Source organism: Mixophyes fleayi, chromosome 6 (assembly GCF_038048845.1).
Source record: "Mixophyes fleayi isolate aMixFle1 chromosome 6, aMixFle1.hap1, whole genome shotgun sequence".
In the NCBI taxonomy this organism is placed as follows: Eukaryota; Metazoa; Chordata; class Amphibia; order Anura; family Limnodynastidae; genus Mixophyes; species Mixophyes fleayi.
Window position 1 is genome coordinate 214,146,449 of NC_134407.1, and position 25,881 is coordinate 214,172,329.

Sequence of the window (25,881 nt, forward strand, 5' to 3'; positions counted from 1 at the left end):
AGCCCAGATACCTCATACTTGCCAACTCTCCCGGATTGTCCGGGAGACTCCCGCATTTTGCAAGAGTCTCCCGGACGAGTGTGGCAATCTCCCTGATAGGAAGGGGGAAAAATTTAGTTTAAACGCCGCGATTCACCCGGAATCGCGGCGTTTAGCCCCGCCCCCACTGTAAAATGACGCGATTTGCGTCATTCCGTCACGGGGGCGGGGCCAAAATGACGCAATTTCGCAGCCCCGCCCCCTGCACGCCCACGTCCCAGCCGGCATCTCCCGGAAAAGGAAAAAAAAATGTTGGCAAGTATGAGATACCTTATACTAATAATATATAATATCTATACTGTTATATCCCACATTACTGTAATACTTATACAGCCCAGATACCTTATACTAATAATATATATTACCTATTCTGTTATATCCCACATTACTGTAATACTTATACAGCCCAGATACCTTATACTAATAATATATATTACCTATACTGTTATATCCCACAATTACTGTAATACTTATACAGCCCAAATACCTTATACTAATAATATATATTACCTATTCTGTTATATCCCACATTACTGTAATACTTATACAGCCCAGATGCCTTATACTAATAATATATATTACCTATTCTGTTATATCCCACATTACTGTAATACTTATACAGCCCAGATACCTTATACTAATAATATATATTACCTATACTGTTATATCCCACAATTACTGTAATACTTATACAGCCCAGATACCTTATACTAATAATATATAATATCTATACTGTTATATCCCACATTACTGTAATACTTATACAGCCCAAATACCTTATACTAATAATATATAATATCTATACTGTTCTATCCTGGATTACCGCCATGCTTATACAGCCAGGCTACTCCTCTGTAACACAGTGGAGACTTCCGCTCTCTTAGGGGTGAGTGTGTTCTCCATCCCGCAGTACAGAGGTGACAAGTGGTGCCCGCAGCCATCCATGGACAGCCCCCTCTGGGAATATGGTGCACAGATTTCTCCAGCTCAGCTCCAGAGGACGATCTTCTCGCTCAGTGCAGGGAGGATGCGGCAGCTCCTGTAAAGGGGATTCACACCTGGAGACCTTCTACACCGCTACCCTCTTACTTTAGAGGCTCCTGCTCCATGGTTTCCCTCCCTGGTCGCTGTCCCTTTGCTGGCAGTGCTGCTTGGGCTGTCCTGATATACACACAGGTGTTACCAGGCATGCCATGTGTGTTACGGCTCCTTGCGGAGCAAGTCTATATACGTACTAAGATCTGGATCAATCCAAACAAAGCTGCAGAGCTGACAAATTCGGCGTGAGACTTTCCTTTTGGCACGCACCGGAACGCAGCCAGAGTAGCACACAAAGGTACTGTTGTGTTGGTCTGGAGGAAAGGGGACAGATGGTCCCACCTGAGGTCTCATAATATCCCTTGCTGTGCCAGTGCTCCTCAGTTAGCTTTAATCCCCGTTCACATAAAGTGCTTCCAATCAATCTGTACAATACAATTCTATAAATCTGGTTGCTGGTGGTGGTTGTACCTTGTTGCCTTGCTGCCATCTGCTTATCATTCACCATCGTTGCACTCTGTGAAATACCACACTTGTATTTCAACTCCTTTCTGTTTAATTTTCATCAAGCAATCTCAAGCAGAGCCTATATTAATCAGACTTTACACCTTGTGGCCGTTTGAAACAATTGTCACACAAGTAATACAAAATAACACTCATTGCCATTTGATGACATAACTTATATATGTCATTTATACTTGATTGCTTCAAGAAGACAATCCTGGTCTGCTGCTTGACAAACATCACTATGGAACTCAAGGGACTTTGCATTGAAGTCGGATTCCACCCATTGATGGCTAAACTCATTGATGTGCTTCCTTTAATTGACTAACCACACATAATCGGTTCATCAACACACTCAGCTCTAGTATTACCAGATCCAATCAGAGGAAGTTCTAAGTTACAACAGTCTTTGATTTGTTGCCTACACAAAAGTGCTTCACATGTCTGTACATTAAAGCCCCTGGCAAGCCAACTGCTTCATACACCAATGTAACCCTAGCCGCTTCATGGCTATTGTGGCCACCTAGACCACAGATGAGGGAAGTGACCAGTGACAATTCATGTATTATATTATGTACTGCAGATGAAAGTTGATCGACTTTTTGCAAACTACTAAGTGTACTATCTGGAGTCCCAGATGGGCAGAGACAAGAAGGGATTCGCTAAGAAAGACTCCAGAAAGTCAACAAAGTCAAAAGTGTGCAACGAAGTCTTAGAGCAACCACTGGAAAATATGATTACCTTTAACAGAGCCAATACGGTGCTCAGTCCACAAGGGGTTCTTTCTGAATGTCCCAGGGATGTCATTTGTTGGTTACATTATTTCACACAGAAGGATGATAATTTGGGGAAATTTCGAGTACAATGGGCAACAAATTCAGGTGTTCCAGGATCTTTTATAACACACGCTTCAACAACGGCGAATGCTTAGACCCCTTACAGAAGAATTGTGAAAGAAAAATATAAAATATCGCGGGAGCTTCTCATTCCAATTGCAGGTTGTTCATGAAGGAAAATCAGCTGCTCTTAGGGAACCGTCAGGAATCTCTACCTTTTGCTCAGCTCTGGACATTCAATGTATCTCACTTCCAGAATGGCAAGAGTCACTCACACTCCTGACTCCGATGGATGCTCCACAGAGAACAGAAAGGTTCCGACAATCAGACCAAAGAAAACCTCCCAAAAATGCCAAAACCAAGAAGTACAGGAAGATACCAGAGTCTAAAGACTGACTTCATTATTCACCCTCAGATTGCCTTCTCAACAAGTTATGTGTTGCTCCATTTTATCCTTATATTTGTCTTTACAGGTAGTAGAACTTACCTCAGACTTAAGATATCCCAGACGTCTGTTGAAAAGTCCTCCTTACTGTTTCTTCAGCGGCCCTCTACAACTCTTTCAAGTTTGTTCAGATAAGCACATAAAATACTTATTTTGTTCTTCTTGCCACAGTCTTTACAAGAGGGCTAGAATGGAAATAGTCTTTTTCACACATATAACCCATATCTATTTGTTGCAAAGTTCCTAATTTTTCCAAAAATTTGGTTAACATATTTTATGTCATAAATGTTAATGTCACACGACGATCATTTGGTTTCCATAACCGAAGACCGACACGCTGACCTGTTCCTCACTGATTCGTGCTTCGGCTGCTGGCGTCCTGGCTCTGCGCATGCGCGTACTCTCCTTTGTGTCCTCTGCATGTTCCCTATTGGTTAATCATTCTGGCTCCTAACTTTAAAAGGCACTTCCCCCTTCTCCTCAGTGCCTGTTGATCGAGTTACCTGCCTGGTTAAGACTTACCGTCTTGCTCCCTGTGTGTTCTACTTTGGTCTTCAGTGCTCCACCTATCTCCGCTGTGCTGCTGGCTTAGAGCTCACGCTCCACCTGTCTCTGCTGTGCCGCTGGCTTAGAGCTCACGCTCCACCTGTCTCCGCTGTGCCGCTGGCTTAGAGCTCACGCTCCACCTGTCTCTGCTGTGCTGCTGGCTTAGAGCTCACTCTCCACCTATCTCTGCTGTGCTGCTGGCTTAGAGCTCACTCTCCACCTGTCTCTGCTGTGCCGCTGGCTTAGAGCTCACTCTCTACCTGTCTCCACTGTACCGCTGGCTAAGAGCTCACGCTTCATCTGTCTCCACTGTGCCGCTGGCTAAAGAGCTTAAGCTCCATCTGTGCCGCTGGCTAAAGAGCTTACGCTCCACCTGACTCCACTGTGCTGCTGGCTACAGGCCTTGTGCTTCAGCAAGGTGGCTTATCTAATTTCTTTGCTTCCTGGCCAAGCCCTGGCCTGGGCTTCTCCCCTCTGGGAGCGTGATGATCTCCTTCTTTCTGATAGCGCTGCCTTTATTGCAGCCTTCCGAAAAATTTTCGATGAGCCTGGTCAAGTTACTGCTGCTGCATCTAGTATCCTCAGACTCTGCCAGGGTTCACGGTCTGTGGCTCAATATGTTATCAGTTTTCGCACATTATCATCCGAGTTGCGCTGGAATAACGATGCTTTGGTGGCTACCTTTTGGCAAGGACTATGCGATAAAATCAAGGACGCTCTGGCCTCCCAGGAACTACCAACCACCTTGGATGCCCTGATTTTCCTTTGTAATCGTGTGGATCTTCACTTCCGCGAAAGGGCTGCTGAAAGGGATAACTCCCGACGTTCCTTGCCTAGGTCAACTCCACGTTACTGTTCTCCTATTTCTGAGGACGAACCGATGCATCTGGGGCAGTCACGCTTGACTCTGGAAGAACGCGATCTAAGGTTTAAGAACAAACTGTATTTACTGTGCCGACCCGGGCCACATGCTTAGCAATTGTCCCAAGAAGTTGGGAAACGCCAAGCCCTAATCTGTACCGTAAATGTCAGATTAGGTGACATTAAATCCTCTTCTCAGTCCATTTTACCTATGATTTGTTCTTTTCCCATTACGTTGTATGGTCCATTAGGTCCTATCCATTCCTACGCCTTGTTGGATTCAGGAGCTGCTGGGAACTTTATTTCACTCTCCCTCGTGTCTCAAAGTTCTTTGTCTACATATCCATTGGAGCATCCTGTTTCTATTACTGCTATTGATGGTTCCCCTATCTCTAACAGACTAATCAAGGCCAGCACTAAGCCTATCATCCTTCAGGTGGGTAAACTACACAAGAAAATGATCTCTTTCCATGTCTTACCGTCCTCCACCAGTCCTGTCATCCTGGGGTTGCCATGACTCCAACAACATTCGCCTCAAATGGATTGGACTACATCCCAAGTTTTATCCTGGAGTCCATCTTGTTTTCAGGATTGTCTTTCTCGAGTTTGTCCCCTTGCCTCTACTAGTATCTCTTCGGAAGTCAAGTGTACTCTTCTCCCAAAGCAATATTAGTCCTTTTTGGATGTCTTTGATAAAACATGATCGGAACATCTTCCTCCGCATCAAGCCTGGCACTGTCCCATCGACCTCCAACCTGGCCAAGTCCCTCCTCGTGGACGTGTGTATCCCCTATAGCTGTCAGAGACCCTAGCCATGTCTGACTATGTACAAGAAAAACTCCAACATGGTTTCATTAGACCCTCTTCCTCTCCTGCTGGGGCTGGATTCTTTTTCGTTAAAAAAAAGGACGGCTCGTTACGATTGTGTATTGATTACCGGGGTCTTAATGCTATAATGATTAAGAACCTATATCCCATCCCACTCATTAGCAAACTTTTTGACAGCATCAATCTCAGAAGAGCTTATAATCTCATCAGAATCAAAGCAGGAGATGAATGTAAAACGGCCTTTAACACTTGCGACGGCCACTATGAATATCTGGTGATGCGGTTTTCCAAAGTTTCGTTAATGAGATTTTTAGGGACCTCCTCTATGAAGATGGTGTAGTCTACCTGGATGATATCTTGATTTTTTCCCAGAATATTCAGTCACATCGTGCCATGTGACAGAAGTCCTGTCACGACTCCGCAAGAATCAACTTTTTTGTAAACTTGAAAAATGTCTTTTTTAACAATCTCAGATGTCCTTTCTTGGCTATCTAGTCTCTGGTACGGGATTGGAGATGGATCAAGAAAAGGTGCGAGCAATAATTGAGTGGCCTCTTCCTCTTGGCTTGAAACCCGTGCAGCGTTTTCTAGGATTTTCGAATTACTAAGGGATATTGTCCCATCGTGGCACCCATCGTGTCTCTCACACGGAAGAGCTCCAACCCTAAATCCTGGCCTCCGGAGACCTTGAAGGCCTCTGAATTCCTTAAAAAGGCATTCTCCTCAGCACCTATTCTTCAGCAACCCAACACCTCTCAACGTTTTTTTTTTAAAATGAATGCCTCTAATGTGGGAGTGGGGGCTGTCCTTTCTCAGAAGACTCATCTCAATTTATTTCATCCCTGTCCATTTTTCTCCAGGAAATTCTTACAGGCAGAGAAAAATTATGCTATTGGAGACAAAGGGCCTGAGTCATTAAGGAGAGCAAAGCATAAAAAAGGAGTAACTTTGCACCTAGGCAAAACCATGTTGCATTGGAGGGGGAGGTAAATTTAAAATGTGGGGACAGATTTATAGTTGGGGTAGGGCATGTCCTAGATCAACTTTACATTTTAGTGTACAAATAAAGTTATCAAGTATTTATGTGTTACATGAAAAAACAGCCAGTATTTTCCTTATGTTCACAATAATAAACTAATTTGCACCCCTTGCATTGTAACATGGTTTGTCCCGGAGAACATTTACTCCTTTTTTTGCCTTACTTTCCTTAATGACTCAGGCCCAAAGAGTACTTGCTATTAAAACGGCCCTGGAAGAGTGGCGCTATCTGTTGGAGGAGGCTGGACATCCAGTTACTATTTTTACAGATCATAAAAATCCTCTGTACTTACAATCTGCCCAGTGTCTAAACCCTAGACAAGCTAGATGGTCCCTTTTCTTTTCTCGTTTTGATATCCGCATCACATTTAAACCTGGAGAGAAAAACCAAATGTGCCGACGCCCTGTCCCGGGCTTTTTGTATTGACGCCAATACTGAGGAGACACCATCTCGACCTATCCTGGATCCCAAATGCCTACTTACCTCTACTTTGACAACTGCCTGTTAACCTCCGCCTGGGAAGACTTTTGTTCCACCTAATCTCCGGAAGAAACTTCTAACATGGTTCCATTCCACCCGTTTTGTTGGTCATACCGGAGTTCATATAACCACTGAATTAATTTCTCGGAACTATTGGTGGCCTAAGTTCCACCTTGATGACAAGGAATTTGTCTCTTCGTGTAATATTTGTAGTCAACACAAGTCCTCCCGTCAGTCTTCTGCAGGTCAATTGATTCCTCTGCCCATTCCGGACAAACCATGGACACATATTAGCATAGACTTTATTACCAACCTACCACCTAGTAGGAAACATAACACCATCTGGGTTGTGGTAGATCTGTTTTTCGAAGATGGCCCATTTTATTCCACTCATTGGGCTTCCTTCTTCTCCAGTCCTTGCTGTACTATCTATCAAGGAGATTTTTCGGTTGCATGGTTGCCCCACTGAGATTTTGTCGGATCGAGGTGTCCAGTTCGTGTCCAAATTTTGGCGAGCTTTGTGTAAACTTCTTGGGATTCAATTGAATTTTTCATCCACCTATCACCCTCAGTCTAATGGACAAACTGAGCATGTCAACCAAGATTTGGAAACCTTCCTCAGAATGTTCTCCTCTGCAAATCAAGATGATTGGATAGATCTTCTACCATGGGCTGAATTTGTACACAACAACACCCTCCACGAATCCTCTTCTGATTCACCCTTCTCTATTGTTTATGTCATCCATCCATCCTTTCCCAAGTTCACTTCCCTCCCTCCCACCCAGGTTCCTGCTGTCAATACTTTTCAGCGGAGATTTGTGTCTAATTGGAATCAAGTAAAGAAGTGTCTTAAGAAATCTTCGAAACGTTATAAAATTGAGGCTGATAAGAAACGCCGGGCTACGCCTACCTTCAAAATTGGTGATAAAGTATGCCTCTCTACAAAAAATATTTGCCTCAAAACTCCTTGTATGAAATTAGCTCCCCGGTTCATTGGTCCTTATACCGTTTCCTGAGTCATCAATTCAGTATGTATTAAGTTGTCTCTACCAGCCTCTGTTCGGATTTCTAATTCCTTTCACATTTCGTTGCTGAAACCTCTGATCATCAACTGGTTCTCTTTTTCCCATATTCCTTCTACGGTACCCAAGGTTCATCTAGACCAAGAGTTTGAAGTTAAACAAATTTTAGACTCAAAATTCTGTAAAGGAGGGTTGAAGTATTTGGTGGACTGGAAGGGCTTCGGTCCTGAAGAGCGCTCCTGGATCCACGCTTCGGATGTTCATACTCCGATACTTATTAAGAAATTTCACAAGAAATTCCCTTTGAAGCCGAACCCCAAGTGTGCGGCGCCCACCTTTAAAAGGGGGGGTACTGTCACACGACGATCGTTCGGCTTCCACAACCGAAGACCGACACGCTCACCTGTTCCTCACTGATTCGTGCTCCGGCTGCTGGCGTCCTGGCTCTGCGCATGCGTGGACTCTGTCTTTCATGTCCTCTGCATGTTCCCTATTGGTTAATCATTCTGGCTCCAAACTTTTCTCCTCAGTGCCTGTTGATCGAGTTACCTACCTGGTTAAGACTTACCGTCTTGCTCCCTGTGTGTTCTACTTTGGTCTTCAGTGCTCCACCTATCTCCAGTGTGCCGCTGGATTAGAGCTCACGCTTCACCTATCTCCGCGGTACCGCTGGCCAAGAGCTCACGCTTCATCTGTCTCCATTGTACCGCTGGCTAAAGAGCTCACGCTCCATCTCTACTGTGCCGCTGGCTTAGAGCTCACGCTTCACCTGTCTCCACTGCGCTACTGGCAAAGAACTTACGCTTCAGCTGTCTCCACTGTGCCGCTGGCTAAGAGCTTACACTCCATCTGTGCCGCTGGATAAATAGCTTACACTCCATCTGTCTCCACTGTGCCGCTGGCTCAGGAGCTCAACCTGACTCCACTGTGCCGCTGGCTACAGGCCTTGTGCTCCATCTTCCCTGCAGCATCTTGTTCTTCTTATTCAACTTACTCCCCTAAAGGGTCTCACCTGACATCTAGTAAGGGCCACGACATGCAGGCGGACACAGCTAAGTCCAAACCACCTTGCGGTGGTCCCTGGTGAAAACCGTCCGTTCGTTAGACTCCGCGCCTTGCTAGGAGTAGCGGCAATTTGGGCAGATCAAAGAATCCAGTTTACCAAACCGTGACAGTTAAATAGTACATTTATTTATAAAATATACTCATGTTACAGTACACAAGAAGCATTATTGTCTAATTGTCATTGTCACTGCCCCTCCCCCAGTACCCATGGACCGCACAAGTTCTTTCTGGAGCATGATTGGGCCACTGCCCTCCGTATCTCTCTGGAGCGGTCTATTTTACTTGTTCATAATATGTAGATATTCAATTCAGAAGTTATTACTATTTGCATATTACCGCACCCCAATCCTCCTTCCCATCCCGTCTTCCCACCATCATCCTTCCCCATCTGTTCCCACTTGGGTGATTTGGTTCTCCACCTCGAAATACCATTGTGAATATCCTATAGACTGCTTGTTTCTCTTTAATGATGAGGGATACCCTCAAATGTATGACCCTTAATGTTAAGGGTCTAAATATCCCGGAGAAAAGATCCAGGTTGCTAAGAGATCTTATAGCAACAAAGATAGATGTGGCTGTCATACAAGAGACACACTTCTAAGCAAGGATCCAAACCCCGTTTACATAATCAACATTATCCACACCTATTCACATGCAATAATCCCGATAGTAAGACACTTGGGAGTGACTATTCTCCTCTCTGAGTGCCTATCTGTTAAACATATAACTATACATAAACTACAAGCAGGTAAGGGTCTGGTCCTGAAATGCAAGATCTTCAACCAACCCTTTACTCTAGTGAATGTTTCTTGCTAGTAACCCTATTGGACAAAGTTGATCCCTTGAGGGAAGGTACCTCATTCTAGGAGGTGATCTCAACTGGGTTCTCCATTCTGCCGTCGACACTTCCTCTGGGGCAGCTAGACTCTGGTACAGCATATTGCAAGGTGAGACGCACCATTCACGAACACCAGGTGGTCAACACGTGGAGACTCAAACACCCCACAGAACGGGACTGCACATTCATTTCGCACCCACGACATTTATTCACAACTGGACTACTTCTTCCTATCCCACAATCACTTAACTCTGATTAAAGAAGTCACAATAGGCCAAGTCACCTGGTCTGACCACGCCCTGGTATACATGTCCCCCTTGCTACCCCAGTCGGGTTATAGACCATATACATGGAGACTAAATGAACTCTTGATTCAAGACGCTTATAATAAAACACAAATTGAAACAACGCTAGACGCATATGTTCAACTGAATGACAACCCTGACGTGTCCAAACTTTCACTATGGGAGGGAGACACATAAGTGCGTTATTCGGGGAAACTCATACAACTAGGTACCTTTATGAAAAAGCAAAACATTTCTCACCGAGATACCCACCTTGAGAAAATTAAATCCCTTGAGATGAGACATAAAGCTTCTAAGGAATTATCAACCTTAGCTGATAGAAACAAGAAAGGCACTGGACAAATTAATGTCAGATTAAATTATAGCTGGATCACAGTAAATGCCGTAATAAGTTTTATTACTGGGGGGGGACAAACCGGGTAAATTCCTGGCAAACAGCCCTACGGGCCGAAAGACTGCACATATACATACCACACATGAAATCAGAAGCCGGGAAGATATCTATCACCTTGTCTGACATAGCTGCAACATTTCATACATATTATTCTAAACTCTATAACCTTACTAGCAAATTACACCTGGTAGCACGTTCAATGAAACAGGAACATATAGCCAAATATCTTAAACGGATTAATTTTCCCACTCTAGACGCAGAGAATATACAAATGCTGGAGGCACCTTCACCACTGAGGAACTAGAGGAGGCAATTAAGACAACACCTTCAGGGAAGAGCCCAGGCCCGGATGGTTTCACGGTATCATACTACAAAACCTTCAGGAATAAATTGGCACCACTCATGCTTCGGGCCTTCAACTCAATATCCGCACAATCTCACTTTTCACACCACTCTCTGATGGCCCATATTAGTTTTCCCTAAAAAAGGGAAAGACCCAGCGCTATGTCCTAGCTATAGACCCATATCACTGCTCAATGTGGACAAAAAATGATATGCCAAACTTATAGCCTGTAGAGTGAAAAAACTCTTGCCTCAGATAATCCACTCAGATCAGGTAGGATTTGTCCCGGTTTGCGAGACGTGACAAGACTACAAAACGAATCGACTTAATTCAGTTTGCTACATCTACTAATACCCCAACTGTCTTGTTGTCCACGGACACAGAAAAAACGTTCGATAGAGTAGACTGGGACTTCATGATGGGCATACTCTCTGGAAAGGATTCAAACTTTACACTCAAATCTGACGGCAAGGATCAAGGTTAATGGAGACTTGTCAGAACCCGTTAGAATAACAAATGGAACAAGGCAAGACTGTTCCTTGTCTCCATTGATTTTTAACTTATGTATGGAGACCTTGGCACGGTCCATTAGAATGAACCCAGATATTTCTGGATTAAAGATGAGAGACAAAGAATTTAAACTTGCTCTCTTTGCCGATGATCTCCTTGCTATCCTCACGAATCCTGTAATTTCAATTCCAAATATAATGTCATAATTCCGTACTTTTGGAGACCTTTCCCACTTTAAAATTAACTTATCGAAATCAGTGCCCTGTCAGGTGCCGTCTCCATGCTCTCCACAGGCGCCGCAGACGGACACCTTCTCTCCGCAATCCTCGTCCTGTTGCCTAGCAGCAGAACTCTATATCTACTCACCTGTCTGCAGCCAGCATGTCTTTACCGCCTAAATCACCCTAACCTATCAGGAGGCACCTTAGAGTACTTAAAGCAGCCTCTGACACATGTCTAGTGCCAGAGTATTGGTTTACCAGCTCCAGCATTTAGTTTGTATTCCTGTTCCTGACCTCCTGTGTATTTGACTCCTTGGCTTGTTTGACCTCTCTTCCGGATATCCCTTGTACTTCGCTGCCCGCACTGGTATTGACCTTTGGACCGTTCCTGACTACTCTTGCCTACTTTCCGTGGTACCTCGCTTCCTTGGTTTCGACTCGGCCTGTCTGACTACCCTCTAATCGCTGCACTGGTGACTTCCTGGGAGAACCGCGACCTGCACATCGCACGCAGCAAAGCCCAAACCTCCTTGCGGGGGTCCCTGGTGAACACCGGTGGTGTGTTAGACTCCACGCCTCTCAGGTTAGTAGCGCTAATACCAGTCAGTGATATTCCTTGTGTAAAAGTGCGACATGCCCTTAATATTACAACACCTTCGGATGTATCTGAGGGTCTGAAACTGGCGCCTTACCCAACTTAAATACTTGGGAGTGATTATAAACAAAGACATCTCAAAGATCTACATGGAAAATTTCTTGCCCATCACTAAAACCATTTGCAACAACCTAAGAGATTGGCTACCTGTCACACGCTGGGTGATTGGGCTGCACACCAGATCCCCGGCACTCTTACCTGGTCCCGCTAACAGCCTCCTCCATCCCAGCCACCGCCATCTTCGTTTCAGGTCTGCGCAATCTATTTATCCTTTCTCCTTCCTCCTATTGGTTAAGGCATTTTGACTCCAAATTCAAATGGCACCTCCTCCTAAAGTTTGGTGCCTGTTCTTCTTGTTACCTCCTAGGTGCTAGACGTGGCTCCATTTGCTCCTGCTGTGTTTTGTTCCTTCTGGAGATTTCCATTCTATTTTCAACCTGTTGTCCGCAGAGCTGACACTGTACAGAGTACTTCGCCGCCATTCCAGTGGTAACCTGCTGACTGCAGAGCTGACACTCTCCAGAGTATCTAACCATCATTCTAGTGGTAACCTGCTGACTTCTACTATTCATCTCTTCGTGTTGTCTGCCATTTCTGACTATTTCTGTATATTCAATACATATCTAATGGGAAAAGGGGAAAAATGGATGGTTCTAATACTATCACACCAGTGATTCAGAGCATATTCTCAATAATTGCAATATTATGGTCTTTATGTCTCAAATAGTACCATGGTTTTGAGAGTGCAATCTCTATTTAGGCTCATAAAGCAAAAAATAGAGAGAAACTGCGGGACAGACGCAGCCAAGACCAAACTGCCTTGCGGTGGTTCCTGGTGAAAACCTCCCCGATAAACTCCGCCTTACTTGAGTAGTGCAAATCTAGGCAAACGGAAGGATTCATTTCCTCAATAAGCACTACCAATGCAGGCTTATTAATATGACAGTTAACAGTAATACAATGTTGGTAATTAAATAGCAAGGTTAATTAATGTATAACATCTTCTCACAAAGCAAGAATTTACAAATGCAAGACCTTACAATTATTTCTGTTTGGTGTACCACATATCAATAGTGTATGTCATTTCATGTCACATTTATCTAACACTCCAATTCCACTATGTGACAAAGAATGCACTGACGTCACCGAAACAAAAACCTTATTAACTGATACATCTAAGTCACAGATTACACTTTGCATGCATTTAAATTATTTACTATAAATTATCATCCTTGTGTTTGGAGTCAAAGGGCACAATAAAAGCAGATACAAGTGGTTGTCTAAACATAAAATGACTGTTGATGAACTAATACCAAGGTCAGAACAAGGAATAGTTTTAGTTTTAAACAGTGATTAAAAAAAAGTGGAATTTGAGTGTTAGATAACGATCTCAAACATACAGCTAATGTCATTAAGAACTATATTCATTGTAAAGAAGAACAAGGAGTCCTGGAAGTGATGATATGGTCCCCAGAGAGCCCTGATCTCAACATCATTGAGTCTGTCTGGGATTACATGAAGAGACAGAAGGATATGAGCCAGCTACATCCACAGATCTGTCGTTAGTTCTCCAAGATGTTTTGAACAACCTCCCTGCAGAGTTCATTCAAAAACTGTGTGCAAGTGTACCTAGAAGAATTGATGCATTGATGCAGTTTTGAAGGCAAAGGGCGGTCACACCAAATTTGATTTGAATTTCTTTTCTGTTCATTCGCTTTGCATTTTGTTAATTGATAAAAATAAACCATTAACACTTCTATTTTTGAAAGCATTCTTGCTTTGCAGCATTTTTTCCACACCTGCCTAAAACTTTTGCACAGTACTGTATATCATATATATTACACACGCACACACATATATTTTGGTACATTTAATATTAAGAACAAGGATAGTGATATATACATTTACAATACAGGCAAGAGGGTGAGCTTCAACTTTAACACAATGATGAATATACCTGTGCATAATGTATTTAATATGAAACATAGCCTGTTTTATTGATGTTTTATTGATATTGATAATACAAGTAAAACCATTTCACAAAAATACATTGTAAATTTTTTTTATAATGCTATAAGGTTGGAGAACACAAAAATACAGGATTACTGTATGAAATACAAAAATATTCACTTGATTGATTCAATTGATTGATATTCTAAACTATAAATGTGAATACATTATAAGATTAAGGAAATAATACATTTTGGATCCTTAGCTTGCAAATCTATATTTTATTATTAACAAACAGTTAATAGTCTGATTTTGGATACAGATTATAAGTAATGAACATATCAGGTACGTACACATGTAGCCTTGTTAATTACATAAATTATATATGTCACACACATATACATACACACACGTGGAAATTATGATCGGTAACATAACAGAACGCTGCTATTTGTAGAGTAGACACTTTAATTTTTACTCATATTGTTAAATGTCGACATTTAGTTTGTCACAATTTTATCATTGTCGACTAATATTACACGTCACCATATTTTTTGCTTCAAGATATTTTGTGGTGACATTTTCATTACTTCGACAATATTGATGTGTACATTGATGTGTACATGTCATCAATTTCATCACTGATGTGTCAACATTTCTATCGTTGGCATTTTGAGTGCCGCATATTCTTACCCAACCCGTTGAGAGGATATTTATTGAAATGCTTTCACTGTAGTAAACATACAATTAGAACCAGGTCTCATGGAGGACTGTTTTTTTGGTTAAGTTCACATCAATGGCCAAAATGGGAAGCACAACCAAAGCACAGGGTTTCGACACAAAAGGGATGCAGTTAAGTGGTCAAGGTGACAGGTTGATTAATTTTACTATATGGAGTAGTAATTAGTAGTATTAGTATATGGAGTCTAATAGGGGACATTGGATATGCTTGGAGTATAGAGCACGGTAACAAGAGCCAGGGCACTTTTAAATTCGAAGCCAAAACTTAAGCCATCTATACTCCAGTGACCAACTGGACATTTCAGATTTTTTTTCTAAAAAAAATCCCATAGGACAGAACAAAAGGGAGAGGAGAGAACAACAATCTTAACAAGGAGATCAAGAAATGAACAAAGAGCATAAAGTGTGGGCGTCCAGTGTCTCCTATTGGACTCAGAATACAATATGCAAATAATTAAAAGTGCTGCAAGACTGTCAGCAGCAGGATAATATCCAAAACTGCTACTCGGATGATGTATGGAAGCTGCATGTGCATTGTACTCTGAAACCACCCTCTAACAAGAGAGAAGTAAACAGGTTAAACCAAAAAGAAAAAAGGAAAGATAGGAAACCCCCTTCTGCTTGCACCAAGAAGTATACGCCTTCCACACCATGAGATGATTTCTGGCCAAAACTGGGTTCCTAGCCCAGAGCATGATCTGAACCATGCTCAGGGAAGCCCTAGGCCTTAATGATCGTGGCATTAAGAGCCAAAAAGTGAAAGTCAGCCAAGAAACTCTGGAGCAGAAAGAAACCTGACCTAGCAGATCTGGTCTTAAGAGGCAGATACCACAAAGGGTCATCAGCCATGCTGAAAATGTCCAAGTACCATAACCCTCACAGCCAGTCCAGTGCCACCAGTAGCCCCTAACCATCAAGGAAACCCCCCAAAGAATTGCTACTGGAGGAAACAGGCAAGACCCATGTTGCTGACACTGCATCTACTAGCAACATCTGTAAAGGAGCAGTGACACTCCACCCAGTGGTGCAAAGGGCATACCAATATCACAAGAAGAGCCTAGCTCAGAATAACTACAACCCAGGATTACACCCTTAGAGTGAATACTACCACGATGGCTGGAATGTCATGCTCATCTCAAGATTATGCAGGACTCTCATGGCCAGCAGACTCTTGGTTCCTACCTCATGATTGAGGTATGTTACTGCAATGTCATAGTCCGATTGCATTTCAAGAGCCCTTCCTCACCAGAATGCAACGCTCTGACTAATTCATTGAAAACCGATATGACTACCCTGGAGTCTCTAAACCCTGGAGCTGCACTAAAGAGTGCATCCTTAGAGATAGTCAGATGACTGAAACTCCCTCAAGTGGAACCATGTAAAGTGCGTCGCCTTAAAGGAGGAGACCATCTGTGCAGAATTTCAAAATAGAAGTGAACAGACACCAATCTGTGAACTAACAGGATCTTCATGAGGTCCTATAAGGCACCAGTCTGGGGGAAAATACAGTGTGCTGAGGGTTTAACCTTTTGCAGGCAAGGAGAATCTGTCCAGGTATAAGAGCAGCATCACTGGTAGCAGAGAGGTACTGCAGGCCTAATTAAAAATAAGGACAGAATCCTAACACCTTGGCACTGGAGATAAGCCGAAACACATAGCCCACACTAAAAATGGTGGCACCACTCTGTGAATCTGAGGAGACACTTGTGTTCCTTCCTCCAAGATTGGACAGCAACAGTGCACAATGACAAGCTGAAAGTGGACTACAAAACAGATGCAAAGTACAGAGCAAAGCTGCAGTACCCAGAGAAGCTAACTGTGACTGCTAAACATACACAAAGTTCAGAGTAGAAGTGATGAAAACAGCCTCCTGACCGTTTAGAAGGAAGAAGTATTGTGTATTTCTTGCAGGCCTGCCTCTATGAGTGAAGCCCTGCGAAGGAGGTGCTGTACATCACTAAGATGGCCACCGTGGGCTAACAAGCATCGGGGAACACCCCGGCGGGGTAGTCTGGCGCTAGTCTGCACTACTATTTTTCTGCATCATTTTATTCAACTCATGTGTGACTGGATCACTTATAAATAACTTATGATATTAATTCATTTAAAAGAAATAGCACAGGACGCTTATTTATATAATTGCAAATGTACTTATGTTTGATATTGTGTGTATGTTGGTAAAGGAGATATCTTTATTTCTGAGACCAGGGGAAGAAATTAATTTTTGTTTTAACTTTGCTGGAGGAAATGCATTATTTCTGAGGTATATATCTGATACAATAAGCCTTTGTTGAGGAGGTCTTTTGTGTATCTTGGTGTAGGGAAATGACTTTGTAACTTTCGTTGGGAATGTGTATTCTGCAACTGTCTGAAGTAAGGACCCATGTTAATCTCATGTTAAATAGACCTTTTGATGTGTGAGGGTCCAGCACCTGGACGCACAGGAAGGTTGAATTAGATTTGTTATTAGATTTCCTGTGTCTAAAACAAGATGCAGGAAATCACAGCGAGTTTTAGGATATCACAGATAAGTGTAAATATTGTTAGATTTGCAATGCATGTAAATCCATTTTTGGGTAAACAAAGTGCATCCTGATTCTAAAAATAGCTGAAACCTCAGGGGGCTGGCTTACCCTGTGAGGCTGTGTCCAAATAGGTATAAAAAGCACGGTCTTGTATTGAAAATTGTTCTTTCTATTTCATCTGACCTGCTCACTGGTACCTTCAACCAGTGTGAGCAAATAAACATCACTGATCTCAAAGACCTGCTTGGAAATTTCTCTATTCCTGTGACCTACAGATTAGACCCAAAATCTAATCCGTTCCCAGCTGTTTCTGAGGTTTGGACCCAGCTTTCCGGTACCACCGCTCTGCCCGCTACCCTGCAGCTCTGGCCAGTGTGATAGGCAAGTGGGGATCTATCCACAGCAACCATGATTCACAGGAAGAGGTCAGGGGTACCAGCCCAGGTACACCAGTAACAGGGTACACTCTCAACGTCAGTTACCCAGAAGAAACCTGGTACTGAATGACGGTAAGGAGTCCAGTGGTGGCAGCTTTTGTAAGCTCCTCCTACTGCGGTTAGAGGGCGCATTTGGGATAATGAAAGGGAACAGAGGCAAAGTAAGCACAGCCGGTTCCCAGCAACAACAGACAGGGTGGCATAGGAGGTCCTACCTGTCACATCATCAATATATGACAAATAAATTGACTGCACTTCAAGGATAACTAAACCCAAAATATGGCATTTACAAATACATTTTTAAAAGTTTCAGCAGCTTCCCAAAATGGAAGATATTTTACAAAAAGTGGTGACTGTGAGGGGAGAAACTTTCCAACACACTGTAATCAGCCTTTTAGCCATAAAATGGTTGATGAACGAGAAGAATAGCTTATACTCAGCTGCACAGCAAATGTAATTGTAATGTTAAACGTCTGAAGATCTGTCAGGGTACAGAAACCTGTACATAGCTCTGCAAATATTTTGGTAACTAAATCTTTAGGCAACTGGAATTTTAAGTTTAGGGTTTCTGAAAAGCCATAAATAAAACTAATGCTATAGGGACAGATTTAACTCACAAAACATTCCCATATCAGAGAAAGACTACCGTTTCTTTCCAGTGTGACTTCTCTGATGCAAAAAATAGTGCTTCACTAGTAAACCATTTCCCACATTTTGATGCACAACAAAGCTTGATTTCCTGCGCAAACATTTTTCCAACTCAGAACACAAATATTGGTATACTCTGTGTGAATGTTCTGATGTGGAACAAAGCTTGATTTCTGGTTACAACTTTTCTCACACTCAGCAAATGTATGGCCTCTCACTTGTGACTTTTCTGATGTTTAATTAAGGATGCATTATTTATAAAACCTTTTCCACATTCAGAGCAAGAAAATGGTTTCTCTCCTGTGTGAAGTCTCTGATGCACATAGAGGTTAGATTTCTGGACAAAAGCTTTCCCACATTCAGAGCAAGAATAAGGTTTCTCTCCTGTATGAATTCTCTGATGTACAACAAGATCTGATTTAGAGGAAAAACCTTTCCCACATTCAGAGCAAGAATATGGTTTCTCTCCTGTGTGAAGTCTCTGATGCATATAGAGGTTATTTTTCTGGATAAAAGCTTTCCCACATTCAGAGCAAGAATAAGGTTTCTCTCCTGTATGAATTCTCTGATGTGCAACAAGATCTGATTTAGAAGAAAAACCTTTCCGACACTCTGTGCATGGATATGGTTTCTCTCCTGTGTGAATTCGCTGATGTTTAATAAGATTAGATTGACATGAAAAACGTTTCCCACATTCAGAGCAAGAATATGGTTTTTCTCCTGTGTGAATTTTCTGATGTTTATTGCATTCTGATTTACTATTAAATGATTTCCCACATTCAGAGCAAGAATATGGTTTTTCTCCTGTGTGAGTTTTCTGATGTTTATTGCATTCTGATTTACTATTAAATGATTTCCCACATTCAGAGCAAGAATATGGTTTTTCTCCTGTGTGAATTTTCTGATGTTTATTGCAACTTGATTTACTATTAAATGATTTCCCACATTCAGAGCAAGCATATGGTTTCTCACCTGTGTGAATTTTCTGATGTGTATTGCAATGTGATTTACAATTAAAAGACTTCCCACATTCAGAGCAAGAATATGGTTTTTCTCCTGTGTGAATTCGTTGATGTGTATTACAAAGTGATTTACTGATAAAAGATTTCCCACAATCAGAGCAAGAATAAGGCTTCTCTCCTGTATGCACTCTCTGATGTACAACAAGATATGATTTAAAAGAAAAACATTTACCACATTCCGGACAAGAAAAAGGTTTCTCTCCTGTATGAATTCTCTGATGCTCAATAAGATTTGATTTAAAGGAAAAACATTTATCACACTCTGAGCAAGAGAAAGGTTTCACTCCTGTGTGAATTCTCTGATGTTCAACAAAACTTGATTTATAGGAAAAACATTTACCACACTCTGAGCAAGAAAAAGGTCTCTCTCCTGTATGAATTCTCAGATGTTCAACAAGATTATAGTTACAGGAAAAACATTTACCACAGTCAGAGCAAGTGTGTGGTAAAAGTTTTTTACTTACTGTGTGGCATCTCTGATGGCAAAAAAGTTTCCAATTCGTTGTAAAGCATTTTCCACATTCAGAGCAAGAATATGCTTTCTCTCCTGTGTGAATCCTCTGATGTACAAGAAGGTTTCTTTTCCTAGTAAAACACTTTCCACATTCAGAACAAGACCAAGATTTGTCTACACTTTGATCATTCACATTTTTTCTCTGGCTACTAACATAGCTGAGGTTATTAAAACTTTCTTCTCCAGTGAAAGAAGGTTCCGATTTCACTTCAATAAGAGTAGATGTATATTGTGCATGATTTGTGGGTGTATAAATGTCAGTGAGATTTCCTTCTTCACATGATACAGGTTCCTCCTTAATAAGAGCAGATGGATCTTTGCGTAGTTCTGTTAGGAGAAAATGAATGTTGGTTAGCTTTATGAAATGTTATTTTACCCTCACTATTGATTCTGAGAAACAAGAGTATAAATCCCATTGTGTATTATCAGGGATTGTGGCTTTCAGCTTTAACCAAAACAAAGCCATGGCACCCACACCACAGCATCCAGGGACCTTCCAAACTCTACTGAATTACTTGTCAGCAAGTCCCCCATCATCACCTCGTCCTCCCCTCTAGCGTTCTTACACAGAAGCCATTATAGTGTTTCATCACCACTACTCATGATAGTATCAGGAGGAATCCCAGGGGCTTCAGACAATAGGAGAGGGTCACCCTTAGGCTCTGATGCTGCTGCAATTAGTGGCCATGTTTTAGAATCTCACTTTAATGCATTTACCCCCCTGGTTTTTCTTCTAGGTTTGTCGTTGAGGGTCTGGACAAACACTCAAATTTATCACTACAAAGTGTCAATGCATCCAAATGTTTGGTAGCTAATCACTGGAAATACGCAGATGTCTCTACTTGTAGCAAATGCATAATAAGATTTTGCACATTATTAGCACATACTCTGCTATACAATCTAGTCGTTTACTTTTATTAGTAAAATACTCTCCACACATTTCTGCATTTCATTAGAATCCATTATCATCTATTTTTCAACATCCTTTATCATCACTACATTACATATGATCTATCCTGTTTCTCTCCTTTATTCTTACATTCGTTTACCACAATTATCTCCCCAAAACCTTTCGTAGGAAGTTTTTACCAATCATGGTGCTCTGTACATTTAATGACACCCAGGGAATAGAAATAGAAACTAAGCCCTCACCAGGCACTACGCCACTACATACACTCCACCCAACGCTCCACAACAACAATAGAGAAGTACACTTTTTAGTGGAGACAAATTCTGTTGTAATGCACACATTTACTTCCTAAGCAAAGCACATAGGCAAATTCAACTACAAACTATAAACAATTCACACTGTACACATATATATTGTTACATGTAGTGAAGGCATCTCCTATACACACAGACAGGGGTGTGGTTAAATCTTTTCCTACCCAGTGATGTGAGGGGCTGGTGATTCTCCATCATCACGTCCTTGTATTGAGCCTTGTGTTCTTCTAAATATTCCCACTCCTGCATGGAGAAATAGACAGTGACATCCTCACACCTTATAGAAACCTGACACACACAATGATACAGTCATCACACAGACACATCACTTGGTGGGGGTGAGAATGAAATGTCAACATTTAAAAAAAATGTAGAAACCCGTGCTAAATGGCTTTAACATTTATTTTTAAAAGTTCTCTTTTGTGTTTTCTTCCTTAAATATTGGCCCCTAGGAATCTCTGGTTTTAGGGTTAAGTAGTGGGCTAGCTATTGCTAGGAATTCCGCTTTGCATCTACTCTAAGGGATAATAATAGGATTATTATAGTTATGTAAAATCCGTTTCTCTTACTCCACTGAGGGACACCGGGTACATTGGGGTATAGTGTAGTGAGAATAGGCATTGGGCACTTTAAAAGAGTTGATATCTAGCCCTAAGTTCATCCCCCCTATGCCCCTCTTCCTGTTTAGGCTTCCGTTTATGTATAACCAAGCCCCACAGAAAAGGAGACATATAAAAAGAGCAAAACAACAGTGAAAGAGGAAAACAACATTCTCTTGAACAAAAAAAAACCTCAACATGTCACACAAAAGGAGAAACTAGAGCATTGTCCCCCAATGGACAAAGAGAAACTGTTTTTACACAAATATAAAAATCCTATTTTTTCCGACATCCAATAGTGGGACACAGAGTACATTGGGGACGTCCCAAATCCGCCATAAAGGATGGGAACGCTCAGAAGGAATGGCACAAAGCGCTTTTCTCCCAAACCTAGTATCCCCTGATATAAACACATGAAACATGTAAAAGTGTGAATGGAGAACCAGGTGCCTGCCCAACACAGCTCCTCAGTTGAGGCACCATGTCGTGCCGCCCAGGAAGCAATCACCGATCCCATGGAGTGAGCCCTAAGATTATCTGAAACAGGCTGCCCAACCTCATAATATATGCCTGGCGAATTACAGCCGTAATACAGGGAGCAATAGTCACCATAGAGGCTAGCCAGACTCTCTTGTGTACTTCATAGAGGGCCATAAGAGCCTCAGACTTGCGCATATCTTGGGTCCTTCACACATAAATATGCAAAACTCGGACCAAATCCAGAGAACAAAACAGAAACCTTGTCTTCCAAAGATCAACATTTGGTCAGGGCCTAATTCATTAAGGAAAGTTAAGCAAAAGTAAGTAAGGAATAACCATGTTGCATTAGAGGGGGAGGTAAATTTAAAATGTGATGGCAGATTTATATTTGGGGTAGAGCATATCGTAGATCAACTTTAAATTTCAGTGTATAAATAAGATATGAAGTATTTGTGTGCTACATGATAAAAACAACCTGTATTTTCCTTATGTGCAAAATAATAAACTAATTTGCACCCCTTGCATTGAAACATGGTTTTGGACACCACCTCAGGAAGGAAGAAAGTCTTGTTTGGAAGAACCACCCTGTCCTCATGAAAAACAAGATGAGGAGCCTTGCAGGAAAATGCTGCGAGCTAAGAAACTCTTCTAGTTGAAAAATGGCAAGAAGGAAGTCAGTCTTGCATGTTTGAAACTTCAAATCCACCATGTCCAAGGATTCAAAAGGAGAATGCTTCAAAGCATTCAATACCAAGGTTAAATCCCAAGGTGCTACCGAAGGAACATTTGGAGGCTGCACATGAAGCACCCCTTCTATGAATGTTTGTACATCTGGCATCTTTCTTTAAAAGAAGACAGAAAAAGCCAACACCTGATCCTTAAGCGAACTAAGGAGCAAACCAGTGTCCAGCCCGCCTTGCAAGAACAAAAAAAAAACTGGATAAGGGAAAGGGGGGAGTGCGTGGCCTGAACACCTTTTTACATAGACGCAGTGCTGCAGAGCTCTCTCTCTTGAGGCCTTTAAACACCACCTTTGTGACCCCTAGGCGACCTACCTGTGGCTTACCACCCATCTGAGACTCTCTGGCGTCACTGGGCCTGAGGACTGGTCCGTGTGGAGACGTTTCTGCCTCTCAACAGGCTCCTGTTTCTGCCTGTCACAGAGCGAAATTGCCGGAGTCCCGACTGCCCTCCTTGCTCGATCCTGCTGGTCCCCCCTTTTTAGTCTATCATTGCTGGATCCTCTCCTGGCTTCCCCAACGCTGCCTGGATTTACTGGAGTGGACCGCGAGCGGCCACTTACGATTCGCGGCATGGCACCTTTGGGTCGTGATTGCGGGGATGAGCGATCTGAACCCTAAATACTGAGGTCCACGATTGCCACCCATTACCTGGCCGGCAACAACTCTGGACATCACGGCCTCCCAGACGTTCATACAACATCTAAAACGGGCTGCTGACCCTGTGGACCAGTGATTCATTGATGCGAGTATATAAAAGAGCACATGATTGACTATATGCTATAAAGCTCTAGCTATTACCAGCCTTACAGACTTTGGGAATATAGCCCACCGTTGCTGGGATCATCATTACACAAAGAGATATCTCTCTCCAGTTCTGTGCATCTAGGGTGCTTTCATCTAAATATAACTGCAGCAGATTCCACTTCAGTATAATCACTCAGGAGCTGCGGCCATCTGTTAATCAGCCTGTAATAACAATACTACGCTTAAGACTATTCACACAACCATTGCCACCTATGGTGCTTGATGCCCTTTCCTCCACGGGATATTTCTGTCCTCACTAAGCTTACCTTAGGACATCTGCGTTACGGTTTGAGGGGATTCCTGCTCCCCTCAGGTGGTGGCATTTGACTGCTATAAAGAGCAGGTGAAGGACTGCTATTCCAGGCTACCTCTCTGCTTACCGGCTTGAATCATGACCCCGTGGCCGGCTAATGGATAGCTAATCTCGATACCTGGACTGTGACCTGACCTTATCTCTATACATGCAGCGACACCAGATACTACGGTGCTCTTCAGGTACCGTTGGCAACATCTCGCTACTTACTCTGTCATAAAGCTCCCTCTGGGGTTTCCTTTCTCCCTTACTCTGCCACACCATGTCGTCTCAGAAAGTTAAATCTGCTAAGTCGCCTCCACCTGTAAATTTTTTCGGAAGGGGTTTGATGGCCTCATCATCTTCTCGAATATCCTCCAAATCTGGGAAACAACCCTTTCAATCTCCTCAACCTCTGGGGCAACTAGACCCAGATGTGGCCCAAGAAGATTCTCCAATGGTCACCATGGACAGCCCTGTTATCCTCAGATCTATACAATGCTCCTGGTGGCCTTGAAGTCTGATATGAAATCTGAGTTCCGGACCACAGTTACAGAAATTAAATCTGACCTGGCGCAGATTGGTGCTAGAACGGATGGATCGCCTTGAGATCAACCTGGAGGAGCAGGTCTCCTCACACTATGATCTCACTGCTGCTCATGATCAGCTATGGGAGGAGGTGTCAACATCTCGGGACAAGATCACGGACCTGGAAGACCAGTCCCATCGCAATAACATTAAAATATGCGGTATCCCGAACTCTGTCTCAAACGCTGACTTATATGGCTATGCCACGGACTTGTTTGGCAAGCTGCTACCAGTGGCATCAGATTTAGACCTTCTTATAGATAGGATTCATTGGTTGCCTAAGTCCAGCCAGACTCCAGAGGTTGCCCCTAAACATACCTTACTTCGGGTCCACTTCTTTCGCATTAAAGAACAAATCCTGAGAGCAGCCCTCCCTACCTCCCCCAACCAAGAGGCTCTTGGTGATCTCCAGCTATTCCTTGACATCTAAACTGCTACGCTGGTCAAACGCCGATTTTTCCGCCAAACTGCCACGGCTGTATGTTCTGCGAACATTCCCTACCGTTGGGGATTCCCTACTAAACTCTTTGTCCAACGAAATGGAACCCAGGTGGTGATATTCACTCCAGATAATGGCCTCTCTCCTCCGCGAATGGATCGTTCCCGTAGAAGAGTCAGCTTTGCCAACTCCTACCCGGTTTCGAGAGGAATGGTCAAAACCCGCTACTTGATGGACAATTTCTTCTTCTCCTGATGTGAACCCCCCATCTAAAAGACGGTAGATGGTTCCCTACCTATCTATGGCCGTCACAATCTGTTTTGATATTTTAGCATAAATCCTTAATTTGTTAGATACTTGGATTTACATGGCTTTACATAGTCCTGCCTCTCTCTTCTGAGGCACGCAACTGTTTGGTTTGCTCCGCTTCGGTCCATCTTGCCTCTGGGGGATGGGTATGGTGATGCCTGCTGTAGTTTGTTCCATTTTTATTTCTTGTACGTATAACAATATCTTGTCACTGAATGTTTACAACAATGTTGCTCTCTAGGGCAGTTGCCTATAAAGTTGCTTTTTGTGTATTCTATAACGTATACAATATATTTTACTATTTCACGTCTATGTTAAAATTTGGTATTCTTGTTCGAATACCCTGGGATCAGGTCACCCAGGTGCAGTTCCACGTCCCCACATTTGTTACACTTTTCTGCCACTCATTATCTCTTCCCTGTGGCAAAAACCTTAGTGTCCTTATGCAAATTATTTGTTTCCCCCCCCTGCTAGTTCCTTACCCAGTGCTTCCCGATTTCCGCCACCCACCACCAGCCCTATGGAGGCAATCCTTAGATGCAGCTACCCCACTGTTCAAGCTATGTTCAAAGTCGTTTGCTCATCTTCGCCAACCTC

General features: G+C 42.7%; 1 protein-coding gene and 1 pseudogene across 2 annotated transcripts in view; both read right to left on the reverse strand.

The window, feature by feature from the left end:
- The window catches only part of LOC142159786 (uncharacterized), a 164,864-nt gene that overhangs the window by 132,235 nt on the left and 6,748 nt on the right, over positions 1-25,881 (reverse strand). Inside the window, exon 1 of one of the 2 annotated variants that reach the window (XM_075214516.1) lies at positions 23,165-23,260. The exons of the other annotated variant lie outside the window; for it this stretch is intronic. Coding sequence (XP_075070617.1) covers positions 23,165-23,182 — 18 coding nt within the window. The 5' untranslated portion in view covers positions 23,183-23,260. Of the gene's footprint in view, positions 1-23,164; positions 23,261-25,881 lie in introns of those variants that run through there. 2 annotated transcript variants of the gene reach the window in all.
- The window catches only part of LOC142159808 (uncharacterized), a 64,578-nt pseudogene continuing 52,536 nt past the window's right edge, over positions 13,840-25,881 (reverse strand).